Genomic DNA, 14,277 nt, shown 5'->3' on the forward strand with positions numbered 1-14,277 from the left:
GTTGTTTGAGATTCATCTATTTATTTGTCGAGTTTTATATACCGTCGTTCGGTTTCGCCATCACAACGGTTTACAAAGTTTCGATGATTAACAGAGAGTTCAAAAAAGGTTCATTCCAATGGTTGTCAACATAGGAATACAATCTACTTTGGCTGTCTTATCGTTTTTGCCAGCTGTTATGAAACATTCATTTTTATTAGTATGGTTTTTATGAATGACATTTTATATTTTTTATTTTGTTTTATGAGGAATGGTGATGTTTCTGTTTTTCCATTGTTTTAGTGCATGGACTGGCTTGTGGGTTTCCAGTTCAGCTTTGGTCTGCATGTTTCTATTTATATGTCTTGGTCTCCTTATTTTGTATTTGGTGAGAGTCTATTTGTGACCAAGGTGATGTATTTTTCTAGAGTGTAATTTCTGTGTAAGGAATTTTAGCTACCTGGCCTGTTCTGTTTCCCTAATAGGAAGCATATTGGTGGTTTTGGGCCTGGTGAATTATTTGCAGTGCTGCCTTTTCATAGGTAGGGTAGTTACTGTTTGAGTGTTTGCAGTTAGTGCTGTTTTGCTATGGGAAGTTTACTATATTGCATTTCTGCTTACTCATGGCTTCCAGAGGGCCAAGCCTATACCCAGCACACTTTTTAATATTATACAGATTTCAAGTAGGTTTTTTTTTGTAAGATTGTTTGGTTTGGTACCACAGCAGTGCATAAAAATAATATATATGTTGTGATTTATTTATTTATTTATTTTTTAATCTCAGAAGACTGCACTTTTAATGCCCTTTCATAAAAAAAATCTTTTTGGGTAGGGGAAGTGGTTAAAATTTTTTAAAATAATGGAGAAATTACTTACCTAATAATTTCATTTTCCTTAGTGTAGACAGATGGACTCAGGACCAATGGGCACAATGCACGCCCAACAGCAGAAGGGAGATGGAGCCAGACCCCAAAGCCGACATCAGCCCACATACACCTGTGCAGGAAGCATAGCTCCCCAGCATTCTCCTTGAAAAGCAATTGTGGATATATGTGTGCTCTAATAACTTGATTAACTAGGACTGGGACAACTGATTTCCAAATTGGAGACCGCCAGTGCACTCAACCGAATATCGCTGCTACCTGAACGGACTCAGGACCAATGGGATGTACAAAAGCTACTCCCGAACAGGGCGGGAGGCTGCCCATGGCCCACTTAGTACTGCCCTTGCAAAGGTTGTGTCCTCCCCGGCCTGGACATCGAGGCGGTAGAACCTGGAGAAGGTGTGTATGGAGGACCATGTCGCCACCCGACAGATCTCGGTAGGCAACAGCATCTTGGTTTCTGCCCAGGACACTGCCTGGGCCCTTGTTGAATGAGCCTTGACTCGCAGAGGTGGAGGCTTCCCTGCTTCTACGTAGGCCACCTTAATTACTTCTTTGATCCAGCGGGCTATGGTTGCCCGCAAGGTCACTTCCTCCTGTTTCTTCCCGCTGTGAAGGACAAATAGGTGGTCCGTCTTTCGCACAGATTCCGATCTTTCCAGGTATAAGACTAGGAGTCTGCCAACGTTAAGATAGCGAAGAGGGCATGAGTCTTCCATGTCCTTATGTTAGTCTGGAGATGGTAGCAAGATGGTTTGGTTTAGATTTTATTTATTTTATTTATTTAAAACATTTTATATACCGATTTTCACGGAGAGTATCCGACCAAAACGGTTCACAACTTCAAATTATAAAGATAAAAAATAATAATACTAAAGAAAAATAAAACCAAAATAAATAAATAGAAAATAGTAAAGATTGAAAATAAATACATTGTATAATTATAATCCCTAACACTCTACATAACTTAACTAAAAAAAATTTTTTTTTAACAAAACAAGAAAAGGCAGAAATTTAAGAAGAATTACAAAACCAAGGTCCTCATTATCATGTAGTTAGCAACAAATAGTCTATTAAGCTCCAGATATGTATCATAAACCGATACTGATATTATAAGGAGCTTTGAGTAGAGGTATTCACTTCCTCAATTCCTGCATAAGCTATTTTAAATAGATAGGTTTTTAGAGCCTTCTTGAATTCCTTGTGATCCATAATTGATCTCAGGGAGTTTGGAATCGAGTTCCAAAGAATGGGTCCCGCCACTGAAAAGGCTCTCTCTCTTGTTATATTTAATCTAGCCAATCTGACTGTGGGCACCTCAAGCAGATACTTAGAAGTAGATCTAAGATTTCTAGTAGGCTTGTATAACCGCAATGAGGTGCAAAGCCAAGTTGAATCCGGATCGTATATTAAAATGAAATTGAGAAACCACTTTCAGTAGGAAGGAGGGGACAGAGTGTAGCTGTATGGCTCCCGGTGTGAACCTGAGGAACGGTTCCCGACAGGATAGCACTTGAAGCTCAGAGATGCGACAGACTGAACATATTGCCACTAGGAATGCAGTCTTCAAGGTCAGGAGCTGTAGTGACAGACCACAAGTTGGTCTGAAGGAAGTTCCCACGAGGAAGTCTAGTACTAGATTGAGATTCCATAGGGGTACCGGCCACATTAGGGGTGGTCAGATTTGTTTGACCCCTCTGAGGAAACGAGAAACATCTGGATGGGTTGATAGGCTGATGCTGTTCACTTTGGCTCTAAAGCAGGCCAGCGCGGCCACCTGAACCTTCTTCAAGCCTTCCTGCAGAAATTCCAGGATCATGGGGTTTTTTTGACTGTCCGTGGGAGGATCCCGCGGTCCTCATACCAGGCTTCGAATACTCTCCATGTTCATATGTAAGCTAATGATGTGGAGAACTTGCGTGCTCGAAGGTGTCAATCACTGCCTTAGAGTATCCACTTTTCTTCAGGCAAGTCCTCTCAAGGGCCAGACCATAAGAGAGAATTGTCGGGTCTTCGTGGAGGATCAGTCCTTGCCAGAGAAGGTCCCTGTGTGGAGGTAGGCACAGAGGGTTCCCCGCAAGAAGTCTTCACGTCTGCGTACCATGGCCTTCTTGGCCAGTCCGGGGTCACTAGAAGTACTAGTCCCCTGTGGTGTTCTATCTTGGTGATGATCCTGCCCAGTAGTGGCCATGAGTCAAAGGCATACAGCAGGTCTTCCTGTGGCCAGGATTGTGGTTCTCGTCTGTGGCTGAAGAACTTGGGAACTTGGGTGTTGGACCGAGTTGCTAGGAGATCCATGGCTGGGGTTCCCCAGTGGTTTACTATCAACTGGAAGGCTGTGAATGACAGCGTCCATTCCCCTGGGTCTAGACTCTATCTGCTGAGGTAGTCCACAGAGACATTGTCTTTTCCCGCGATGTGGGCGGCTGAGATCCCTTGCAGGTTTATTTCCGCCCACGCCATGAGGGGGCCTGTCTCCAGGGACACCTGTTGGCTTCTGGTTCCTCCCTGGCGATTGATGTAGGCAACTGTTGTGGCATTGTCCGACATGACTGACAGGCTCGCCCCGGAGTCTGTGGACGAATCGTAGGCAGGCTAGTCTGACTGCTCGGGCTTCCAGTCGGTTTATGTTCCATCCCACCTCTTCCTTGTCCCATTGGGGTGGGGAGTACACCATCAGTTCCTGACGGTGTACTCCCCACCCTCGCAGGCTCGCATCCATGGTGAGCAAGATCCAGTCCAGTGGGGATAGTTTTACTCCCTTGCCGAGATGGTCTTCCTGTAGCCACCACTGGAGCTGGGTTCGAACCTCTGCTGGTAGCTGGAGGTGGGGTGACCAGTACTGCACACCAAACTCAAGACCATAGCTTTATACAGAAGTATTAAGGTATTCTCCATTCTTTCCTTTCCTATAATCCCTAACACTCTATTTGCTTTGTTGACCACCGCCACACAGCGTAATATGTTCAGTGCTCCAAGATCTTTTTATTGGGTGGTGACTCCTAACATGGAACCTAGCATTAGTAGGGGGGATTATTTTTACGGCTTGCATTTAGCAACAATACATTTCATGTCATTTAGGTGCCTGCTTCCCTATTCTGACAAGGTCCTTCTGTGGTTCCTCAGTCTGCTCATGTTTTAACGACTCTGAATAATTTCATGTCAGTTGCAAATTTGATCACTTTACTGTTTTCTCCCTTTTTATATAAAATGTTAAATGGGACCAATTCCAGCACTGATCACCAGCACAGCCTCTCAGAAGGGACTTTATCACATGTATTCTGAAAATCCAGATATACATGTCAACTGGCACACCCTTATCTACCTGTTTATTTACACCTTCAGAAAATTCTAATAGATTAGTAAGACATGACTTCCCTTTGCTAAATTCATGTTATCCACACTCCCTATAATTCCTTTAAGAATACCTTCTACTATTTTGCCCATCACAATCAGGCTCGCTAGTCTAGTTTGTCAAATCACCCCAGAGCCCTTTTAAAAATTGGCATTGAACTGGCCACCCTCCAGTCTTCAGGCACAGTGAATGATTTTAATGATATGTTAGAGATTGCTAGTAAAGTCTGCAATTTCATATTGGAGTTCTTTTAGAACTCTGGGGTGAATACCATCCGGTCCTGATGATTTGTTAATCTTTAGTTTGTCCAGTTGCTCTGATACAAGTGTGGCCAACTCCAGTCCTCAACAGTACAACAATAAGGCAGGCCAAGGGAGAATTTTAGAAGAAACTTGCTATAGAGACATAAATACTAAAATCGTTTTCCAGATACATCAAAAAAGAAGACTGTGAAGGAGTCAGTTGGACCACTAGATGACCAGAGTGAACATTTATGAGAGATACTCATATGCACAGTCTCCGTTGTGTGTGAATATATCTTATGCATCTCCATTGTGGATATCCTGAAAATCAGACTTGATGTGGCTCTTGAGGATCAATCTGACTACCCCTGCTCTACTTTATTTTCCAGTTTCACAGTTATTTGATTTAATTCCTCTGAATCACCAGTTTCAAAGACGATTACTGATGTAGGTATCTCCTTGGTAAAAGGGCAAAGCTAAAAACTCATTTAGTTTTTTTGCTGTGGCTCTCTCCTTCCTGAGCACCCCTTTTACCCTCTGGTCATCTTTAAGAGTGCTATTCACCCAGTCTTGCCTCTCACATTCCCAGTAAGAGTCACAGTGCCACATTTTCAAGCTAAAACTCTGTACCTTCAATGATCAAGACAACAGCAATCTTGCATTATTTCTGATCACCTTTCAACAGCTTTTTAAACTAACGTGATGCTAAGAGATTCCTAGATACCACTTTCTTTCTCTATCCATTTTGTGTTTCACTTCCTACATGACAGGGCAACTACTGGTTCTGCTATTCAACTAATTACCTCTGCACGTAATCAGCTACAATAATTGTGAAGGCAAACTGCAAAAACAAGTGCCTGAAGCCATGTAGTAGTTTTCACTGCTATCATTGTCTTAAGAACATAAGAACATAAGAACATAAGAAAATGCCATACTGGGTCAGACCAAGGGTCCATCAAGCCCAGCATCCTGTTTCCAACAGTGGCCAATCCAGGCCATAAGAACCTGGCAAGTACCCAAAAACTAAGTCTATTCCATGTAACCATTGCTAATGGCAGTGGCTATTCTCTAAGTGAACCTAATAGCAGGTAATGGACTTCTCCTCCAAGAACTTATCCAATCCTTTTTTAAACACAGCTATACTACCTGCACGAACCACATTCTCTGGCAACAAATTCCAGAGTTTAATTGTGCGTTGAGTAAAAAAGAACTTTCTCCGATTAGTTTTAAATGTGCCCCATGCTAACTTCATGGAGTGTCCCCTAGTCCTTCTACTATCTGAAAGAGTAAATAACCGATTCACATCTACCCGTTCTAGACCTCTCATGATTTTAAACACCTCTATCATATCCCCCCTCAGTCGTCTCTTCTCCAAGCTGAAAAGTCCTAATCTCTTTAGTCTTTCCTCATAGGGGAGTTGTTCCATTCCCCTTATCATTTTGGTAGCCCTTCTCTGTACCTTCTCCATCACAATTATATCTTTTTTGAGATGCGGCGACCAGAATTGTACACAGTATTCAAGGTGCGGTCTCACCATGGAGCGATACAGAGGCATTATGACATTTTCCGTTTTATTCATCATTCCTTTTCTAATAATTCCCAACATTCTGTTTGCTTTTTTGACTGCCGCAGCACACTGAACCGACGATTTCAATGTGTTATCCACTATGACACCTAGATCTCTTTCTTGGGTTGTAGCACCTAATATGGAACCCAACATCGTGTAATTATAGCATGGGTTATTTTTCCCTATATGCATCACCTTGCACTTTTCCACATTAAATTTCATCTGCCATTTGGATGCCCAATTTTCCAGTCTCACAAGGTCTTCCTGCAATTTATCACAATCTGCTTGTGATTTAACTACTCTGCACAATTTTGTGTCATCTGCAAATTTGATTATCTCACTCGTCGTATTTCTTTCCAGATCATTTATAAATATATTGAACAGTAAGGGTCCCAATACAGATCCCTGAGGCACTCCACTGTCCACTCCCTTCCACTGAGAAAATTGCCCATTTAATCCTACTCTCTGTTTCCTGTCTTTTAGCCAGTTTGCAATCCACGAAAGGACATCGCCACCTATCCCATGACTTTTTACTTTTCCTAGAAGCCTCTCATGAGGAACTTTGTCAAACGCCTTCTGAAAATCCAAGTATACTATATCTACCGGTTCACCTTTATCCACATGTTTATTAACTCCTTCAAAAAAGTGAAGCAGATTTGTGAGGCAAGACTTGCCCTGGGTAAAGCCATGCTGACTTTGTTCCATTAAACCATGTCTTTCTATATGTTCTGTGATTTTGATGTTTAGAACACTTTCCACTATTTTTCCTGGCACTGAAGTCAGGCTAACCGGTCTGTAGTTTCCCGGATCGCCCCTGGAGCCCTTTTTAAATATTGGGGTTACATTTGCTATCCTCCAGTCTTCAGGTACAATGGATGATTTTAATGATAAGTTACAAATTTTTACTAATAGGTCTGAAATTTCATTTTTTAGTTCCTTCAGAACTCTGGGGTGTATACCATCCGGTCCAGGTGATTTACTACTCTTCAGTTTGTCAATCAGGCCTACCACATCTTCTAGGTTCACCGTGATTTGATTCAGTCCATCTGAATCATTACCCATGAAAACCTTCTCCATTACGGGTACCTCCCCAACATCCTCTTCAGTAAACACCGAAGCAAAGAAATCATTTAATCTTTCCGCGATGGCCTTATCTTCTCTAAGTGCCCCTTTAACCCCTCGATCATCTAACGGTCCAACTGACTCCCTCACAGGCTTTCTGCTTCGGATATATTTAAAAAGTTTTTACTGTGAGTTTTTGCCTCTACAGCCAACTTCTTTTCAAATTCTCTCTTAGCCTGTCTTATCAATGTCTTACATTTAACTTGCCAATGTTTATGCTTTATCCTATTTTCTTCTGTTGGATCCTTCTTCCAATTTTTGAATGAAGATCTTTTGGCTAAAATAGCTTCTTTCACCTCCCCTTTTAACCATGCCGGTAATCGTTTTGCCTTCTTTCCACCTTTCTTAATGTGTGGAATACATCTGGACTGTGCTTCTAGAATGGTATTTTTTAACAATGACCACGCCTCTTATCAACAAGCGCATAACCAATAACGTTGCCATTTAACTTTGCTGGGGAAGCTTCAGTTACATAACTAGCAAAGCAATAACTCTACAGAAACCACTTTCCCATTGTCCAAAAAAAACAAACCCCAAACCATCCTGATACTGACAAACAGCAGTTCAAAAGGATGTGATTCAAGCACTGCTAGTGGCCAACTTTGTGCCTGAACCGGTCAATCCAGAGGTAAATATATATGGAGCGCCAAGCTGCACAGAGGTCACATGATCTGCCTGGCTCTGGCCCATTCAGAAACATCACATGGCCTGAGCAAAGGTAGAAACCATACTGCCTCTTCATATAAATGATCTTTAATTACTTGCCCAGGGTTCCCTTCTGGCAGATAACAGAACTGGAGGAAAGGCTCAGTGGATTCAGCCCCATCCCAAACTCACACATGCACACCATGCTAGCAAGGCACGAAAAATGCATCATGAACATGAGATGTAATAGGTCAGCCGCCTTGTGCCAAATACTCTCCTGAATTTCCATAAAGACCAGCAAGGGCTGCGCTATCTCCCTCAAAATCGGCATGCAACAGGATAATCACATTAGTACTTAACTAACCGCAGTCTAACCCCAAATCCACCTGTAGGTTCAGAAAACAGCGTCCTCGGCTAATTCTGCACTGACCTGATGAAGGAAGCTAGTAACTAATGTAGGAGGGTTTTTTATTTATTTATTTATTTGCTTTTATATACCGAAGTTCGAATGGAACATCAAATCGGTTTACAATGTAATAAAAATATATAACATAGTTAAAACACAAATCATAAGTTACATAGTCAATTTAAGAAAACATTAACCTAAAAATATACAATAAATATTTCTAAAAAGTAAATACTAAAATCAGAAAGGCTGAGAAACGTCAGCTGTACAGGGGGTACTCAGCTGTCTATGAGTATATAAGAGGTAGAAGTAAGGTAGCTATTGTTAGTCTAAGCATAGGCTTGCTGGAACAGCCAGGTTTTTACATTTTTCTTGAAGATTCGAGGATTTCTTTCTAATCTTAGGTCTTGGGGTAACGAATTCCATAGACGGGGACCTGCCAGGGACAGAGCTCGCTCTCTGACGGTGTTAAGATGTGCTAGTTTTGGCGAAGGAATTGACAGAGTACCATTGCTGGCTAAGCGCGTATTTCTCTGTGGCGTATGAAAATAGAAGGGCAGTATTGAGCCATTCTATTTCATCATTATATAATGTTTTGTGAATTAGATTCAAAATTCTGTTATAGGTTAGTCCTATAGAAAAAGCTGTCACCTATAACTGACTGACAGCAACATCAACAATGAACAGAAACTTACTTGGAAAAATCCTTTTATGGAATCAACTGAATATGACCAACTGCACACTGCCCTTGATTTTCCAAATTCATAACCTACTCTTCCTACCTCAGCAAGGATCACAGGTTCCCAAAGGCTGATGAATATAGGACACAAGAATGTGTTTCAAGCTCTTTAGATGTCTTTATCAAGGGCATCAACCTACACTGAAAATCCGAAGACCTCCTGAACACTACTGCAGTCAGACTGATGCTCTTCACGCAAACTCCTCCTATCAGGTCTGGCTCCTAGAATTCACTGGATAAGTATATGAAGAAACCTTAGTAAAAGAGGGGTCTCTTGGATAGGTATTGTAATGGGCTTCTAGAACAGCTAATTTTTATGTTCGTTATCAGTCTGTTGGAGTTGATATTTATGACTACTGCAGAAGGAAACTATTTCAATATATGGTCATCCTTAACTGTAGATCTGTGAAGTACTGTATAGGATATTTTTCCTGACATTAAACTGAGGGGATTTATGGTTTCTTAAATTACACCAATACTATTCTCATACTATTAGCTATTCTTTATATATCTCACACATATACACAAAGGATAAACAACTGAATATCAAGCTTAAAAAAACAAACAACTTTATATCCACAAAAGGTGTTGAAAAAAACAAAAAACACGTTGGCCATAACTCATATTTCGAGGAAAAAAAAGACAAGAAATTTAGGAATATGAATGAGAAAGGGAAGAAGAGAACTGGAAGGGAGCAATTTGATCTTTTCCGGATCTAAGCTAGTACTGCTGCTTTAATATTCCTGGCGTCCCTGCTGTGGTCAGAGACAGAAAGCAGCTTGGCAGATGGAGGATAGAAAAGAACACTTTAAAGGGAATTGGAAACTGAAAACTTCTTCTGGAGTGAAGAGGTGCTGATCGTCATAGTTTTATGAGCTGGGTGTCTGCGTGAATCCTGCTTAAAACCTGCATATGAAAATGCTCAAAAAAAGGAAAGGGTTTTTACCTCAAGGCAGACCTGTGAACTGTGGAGATTTAGGTGCGATTGCTCAGCAATCCCGGTTTCTGACACTTGCAATAATTCTGGTGTCAATAGTGTGCTCCTTAAATAAACAGACTGGGGAAAACAATGGTTTCCCTGCCAGACATATCAACCGGGTAATTAAGATATACCTGAACCATTGATCTGCGTTCCTGGCAAGCCCCAGCTGCTGGATGCACTCGGGGGTGGAAGGTCAGTCACAGACCACCAACCTGGTGGCAAAGAGACTTATCCAAGGAATGGCGTGCATGGATTAAGTTCATCTATCAAGCGGCATGGCAATTACTACTCTGGAAAGGAGAAGGAGAGGGCTGTAAACAGGCATTAGTCATTGCTAAATCAAAGGGCATGACAACATGGCCTGGCAGCACACAGGAACAGTGGCACACAGCAGACACAACAGCTGCAGGAAAGAAACGGACTCTACCAATTACAATCCAAACATTTACCATTTTTATTATTCTTAGCTCTACTGTGCTAGTGGGGTCTTCTTCCTATGTCTCCTTTCTTATGCTTGCATACAGTAACAGATGGGTTGCCTTTTATTCTGATCATCAGCTTTTACAAATCTCCGTGAGTCAGTGATCCACTTGTATGTATTTATATGGTGCCTTTCTCCAGGACATGATTAATTAAATCAAGAGCTAGAACCAAGAAAAGTGAAACTGGTGAGCAAGCAAAGACGGCAGAGAGGTTACAGGGATGTGTGCAGGTGAGAAGATGATGCATGGGTATAGAGAGGCAGACTGGAGATAAGAACGGTACATGATTTAAACTTTTGGTGGAGATAATACTGATACTGCTTGAAGCCCGCTGTGGGCAAAGCAGAAAGCCTGCGAGGGAGCCGGTTGGATTGTTGGATGATCAAGGGGTTAAAGGGGCACTTAGAGAAGATAAGGCCAACGTGGAAAGATTAAATGATTTCTTTGCTTCGGTGTTCACTGAAGAGGATGTTGGGGAGGTACCCGTAATGGAGAAGGTTTTCATGAGTGATGATTCAGATCAACTGAACCAAATCACAGTGAACCTGGAAGATGTGGTAGGCCTGATTGACAAACTGAAGAGTAGTAAATCACCTGGACCGGATGGTATACACACCCCAGGGTTCTGAAAGAACTAAAAAAATGTAATTTCATACCTATTTCAATTAATTTGTAACCTAACATTAAAATCATCTGTTGTACCTGAAGACTGGAGGATAGCCAATGTAACCCCTATATTTAAAAAGGGATCCAGAGGTGATCCAGAAAACTATAGACCAGTGAGCCTGACTTTAGTGCCAGGAAAAATTATGGAAACTGTTATAAAGAATAAAATCACAAAACATTTAGATTGACATGGTTTGATGGCACACAGCCAACATGGGATTTATCCAAGGGAAGTCTTGACTCACAAATCTACAATTTTTTGAAGGGGTGAATAAACATGTGGACATAGGTGAACCAGTAGATGTGGTGAATTTGGATTTTCAGAAGTCATTCGACAAAGTCCCACATGAGAGGTTTCTAAGAAAACTAAATGTCATGGGATAGGAGGTGATCTCCATGTGTGAATTGCAAGTTGGTTAAAAGAAAGGAAACAGAGAGTAGGATTAAATGGTCAATGTTCTCAGTGGAAAAGGGTAAACAGTGGAGTGCCTCAGGGATTTGTACTTCGACCAGTGCTTTTTAATATATTTATAAATGATCTGGAAAGGGGTACGACAAGTGAGGTGATCAAATTTGTGGATAACACAAAATTATGTAGACTAGTTAAATCTCAAGCAGATTGTGATGAATTGCAGGACCCTGCGAGACTGGAAGATTGGACTTCCAAAAAGGCAGATGAAATGTAATGTGGACAAGTGTAAGGTGTTGCATATAGGGAAAAATAACCCATGCTGTAGTTACACGATGTTAGGTTCTACCTTAGGCGTTACTACCCAGAAAAGAGAGGTGTCATAGTGGATAATACATTGAAATAGTCGGCTCAGTGTGCTGTGGCGATCAAAAAAGCAAACAATGTTAGGAATTATTAGGAAGGGAATGGCAAATAAAATGGAGGAGGTCATAATGCCTCTGGATCGCTCCATGGTGAGACGGCACCTTGAATACTGTGTGCAGTTCTGGTCACCGCATCTCAAAAAAGATATAGTTGCACTAGAGAAAGTGCAGATGAGGGCGACCAAAATGATAAGAGGCATGGAACGGCTGCCCTATGAGGAAAGGCTAAAGAGGTTAGGGCTGTTCAGTTTAGAGAAGAGCCAACTGAGTGGGGATATGATAGAAGTCTATAAAATCATGAAAGGACTTGAACAAATTAATGTAAATCAGTTATTTACTGTCTCAGATAATAGAAGGACCAGGGGGCACTCCATGAAGTTAGCAAGTAGCTCATTTAAAACAAATTGAAGAAAATTATTTTTCACTCAGTGCATAGTTAAGCTCTGTAATTCATTTCCAGAGGATGTGGTTACGGCAGTTGGTGTAGCTGGGTTTAAAAAAGATTTGAATAAGTTCCTAGAAGAAAAATCCATAAACTGCTATTAATTAATAAACAATAGTAGCTTGAGATCTATTTAATGTTTGGGTACTAGCCAGATACATGTGAGTTGGATTGGCCACTGTTGGAAGCAGGATGCTGGGCTTGAGGGACCCTTGGTCTGACCCAGTATGGCATTTCTCATGTAAGAGGCAGTGGATTACCCCTTACACCGGCTTTTCTGATCCCATCTCCTCTGTTTGGTATAAGAATATAAAAGTGGTTTATATACAGATGTTTTGGGGGATTATGTTATGATTTCCTCCCTTTTTTTGATTTATTTTGGAGGTACTGCTCTTCTTTTCGGTTCCCTGTTATCAAGGAAAGGCTGATGCAGTCCTGGATTTCCCCACTGCACACACCATCTTTTTTTTTTTTTTTTAAATCACCTTTCCATTTTATCAGTGCCCAAGGGACACTTACAACAATAGTTACCTACAGTTGAAAAGTTCTCACGTTCTCATCAATGTCCTTAAGAAAATCAGAACTGCACTGAGGGAAAAATCAGGGCTGGATCTGAATTTCCCTGATGATCTGCAGTTTTAGCTTCCTTCCTGGGTCAGACAGGATAAGGGAAAGCTCATGTTTCAATGCCTATGCTCAAACACTGAATTAAAAATATATATACACACACACACGTTTCTTTGCTGTTAGCCCTCCAGCCTAAGACACCTCTCCTTGCTCCTATGTGGCTCTCGGAGATTTTCAAATACTGCAGTTCCCTCTTATAGCTACGAGTGTGCCTTGAAAGCAGCTCCTCACTGTGCTCTCCAGCTGCAGCACTGCACAGAGAGGGCTTGAACCCGTCACCTCTGGCTAGTACCCGGATGGGAGGCTGCCCGATAGGACGAGGAAGAAGCAAGCTCCCTGCGTCCTTTACCTATTACCTATTCTGACGGAGACAAATGCCTCACACAATGAGGAAAGGGAAGTCCAGGGGAACACCTTCGAGCTTACCCGTGGCAGACATTTGCACAGAGACTCCTCCAGAGCTCCTTCACTGAAGCAGCACCAAAAGCCGGAGGGGACGACTGAGGAGCGAACGCCGTCCCCTCTGACCCTGGATGTTGCTCCGAGCCCCGGCGAGCAGGTTAGACCGCTGCACCCTGCGCAGGCTGGTGAACATCGCACAGCAAAGGGAGATCCTGAGCGGTTTACATGAGAGGCTCAGGGAAGAGGATCAGGTTAACTGCTGGGGCCGGGGTTGGGAGGAGCGCAACCCCCCCCCCCCCCCCCCGGCAGGAGGAGGAGACAACAGCCCAGCGCAGAGGCAGAGCTCCCTCGGAGAAGGAAACCAGATGAGGGCTGAAAGAACGCCTTCAGCTAAACAGCAACCGGGGACCTCTGGGGAGGTGAGAGGAGACCCTTCAGACCAGGCGACTGTTAGTATTAATTTGGGTCAACCTGAAAATATTACTTTAGCTAACGTGTGGTCTGCTTTAAAAGCAATAGAAACAACGTTAGAATCACTAGCAAGTGTGACTATGGAGGCAAAAAAAAAAAAAAAAAAAATCAGACCATGGTGAATAATAGTTTAATCAGTGTATTTAATACAAAAATTGAAAATCATGAAGATAGAATATTCAAAGTTGAAACTTGCCAGCAAAATATTATAAAATCTGAACTGGTTATGGAAAAAAAGAATGGAAAAAGTGGAAAACACCCTGAGAATCCTAAACTTAAGGGTGATTACTTTTCCGGTCATTAGGAGGATTTCGCCAGCTGAACTGTTTATATCCTACATGAAAGAGATTTTGAAAATACCAGAATCCATTCTACCAGGTTACACTAAAGTTTTATTACTCGCCTCAAAGGGAAAGTGGCCGAGAAGAAGAG

The 14,277-nt window shown here is 41.9% G+C and overlaps 2 protein-coding genes across 16 annotated transcripts in view; one reads left to right on the top strand and one right to left on the bottom strand.

Moving 5' to 3' along the window:
• FAM169B (family with sequence similarity 169 member B) overlaps positions 1-13,660 on the bottom strand; it is a 77,174-nt gene extending 63,514 nt beyond the window's left edge. For all 13 annotated transcript variants that reach the window (XR_003852315.1, XR_003852314.1, XR_003852317.1 and 10 more), the window contains exon 1: positions 13,399-13,660. Coding sequence is in view for 9 of the 13 variants with exons in the window: in XM_029574360.1 (XP_029430220.1) it covers positions 13,399-13,411 (13 nt within the window). In the remaining 4 variants the exon portion in view is untranslated. The remainder of the gene's footprint in view (positions 1-13,398) is intronic.
• PGPEP1L (pyroglutamyl-peptidase I like) overlaps positions 1-14,277 on the top strand; it is a 56,931-nt gene that overhangs the window by 12,187 nt on the left and 30,467 nt on the right. The gene's annotated exons all lie outside the window — the stretch shown is intronic.

Source organism: Rhinatrema bivittatum, chromosome 13 (assembly GCF_901001135.1).
Source record: "Rhinatrema bivittatum chromosome 13, aRhiBiv1.1, whole genome shotgun sequence".
Lineage (NCBI taxonomy): Eukaryota > Metazoa > Chordata > Amphibia > Gymnophiona > Rhinatrematidae > Rhinatrema > Rhinatrema bivittatum.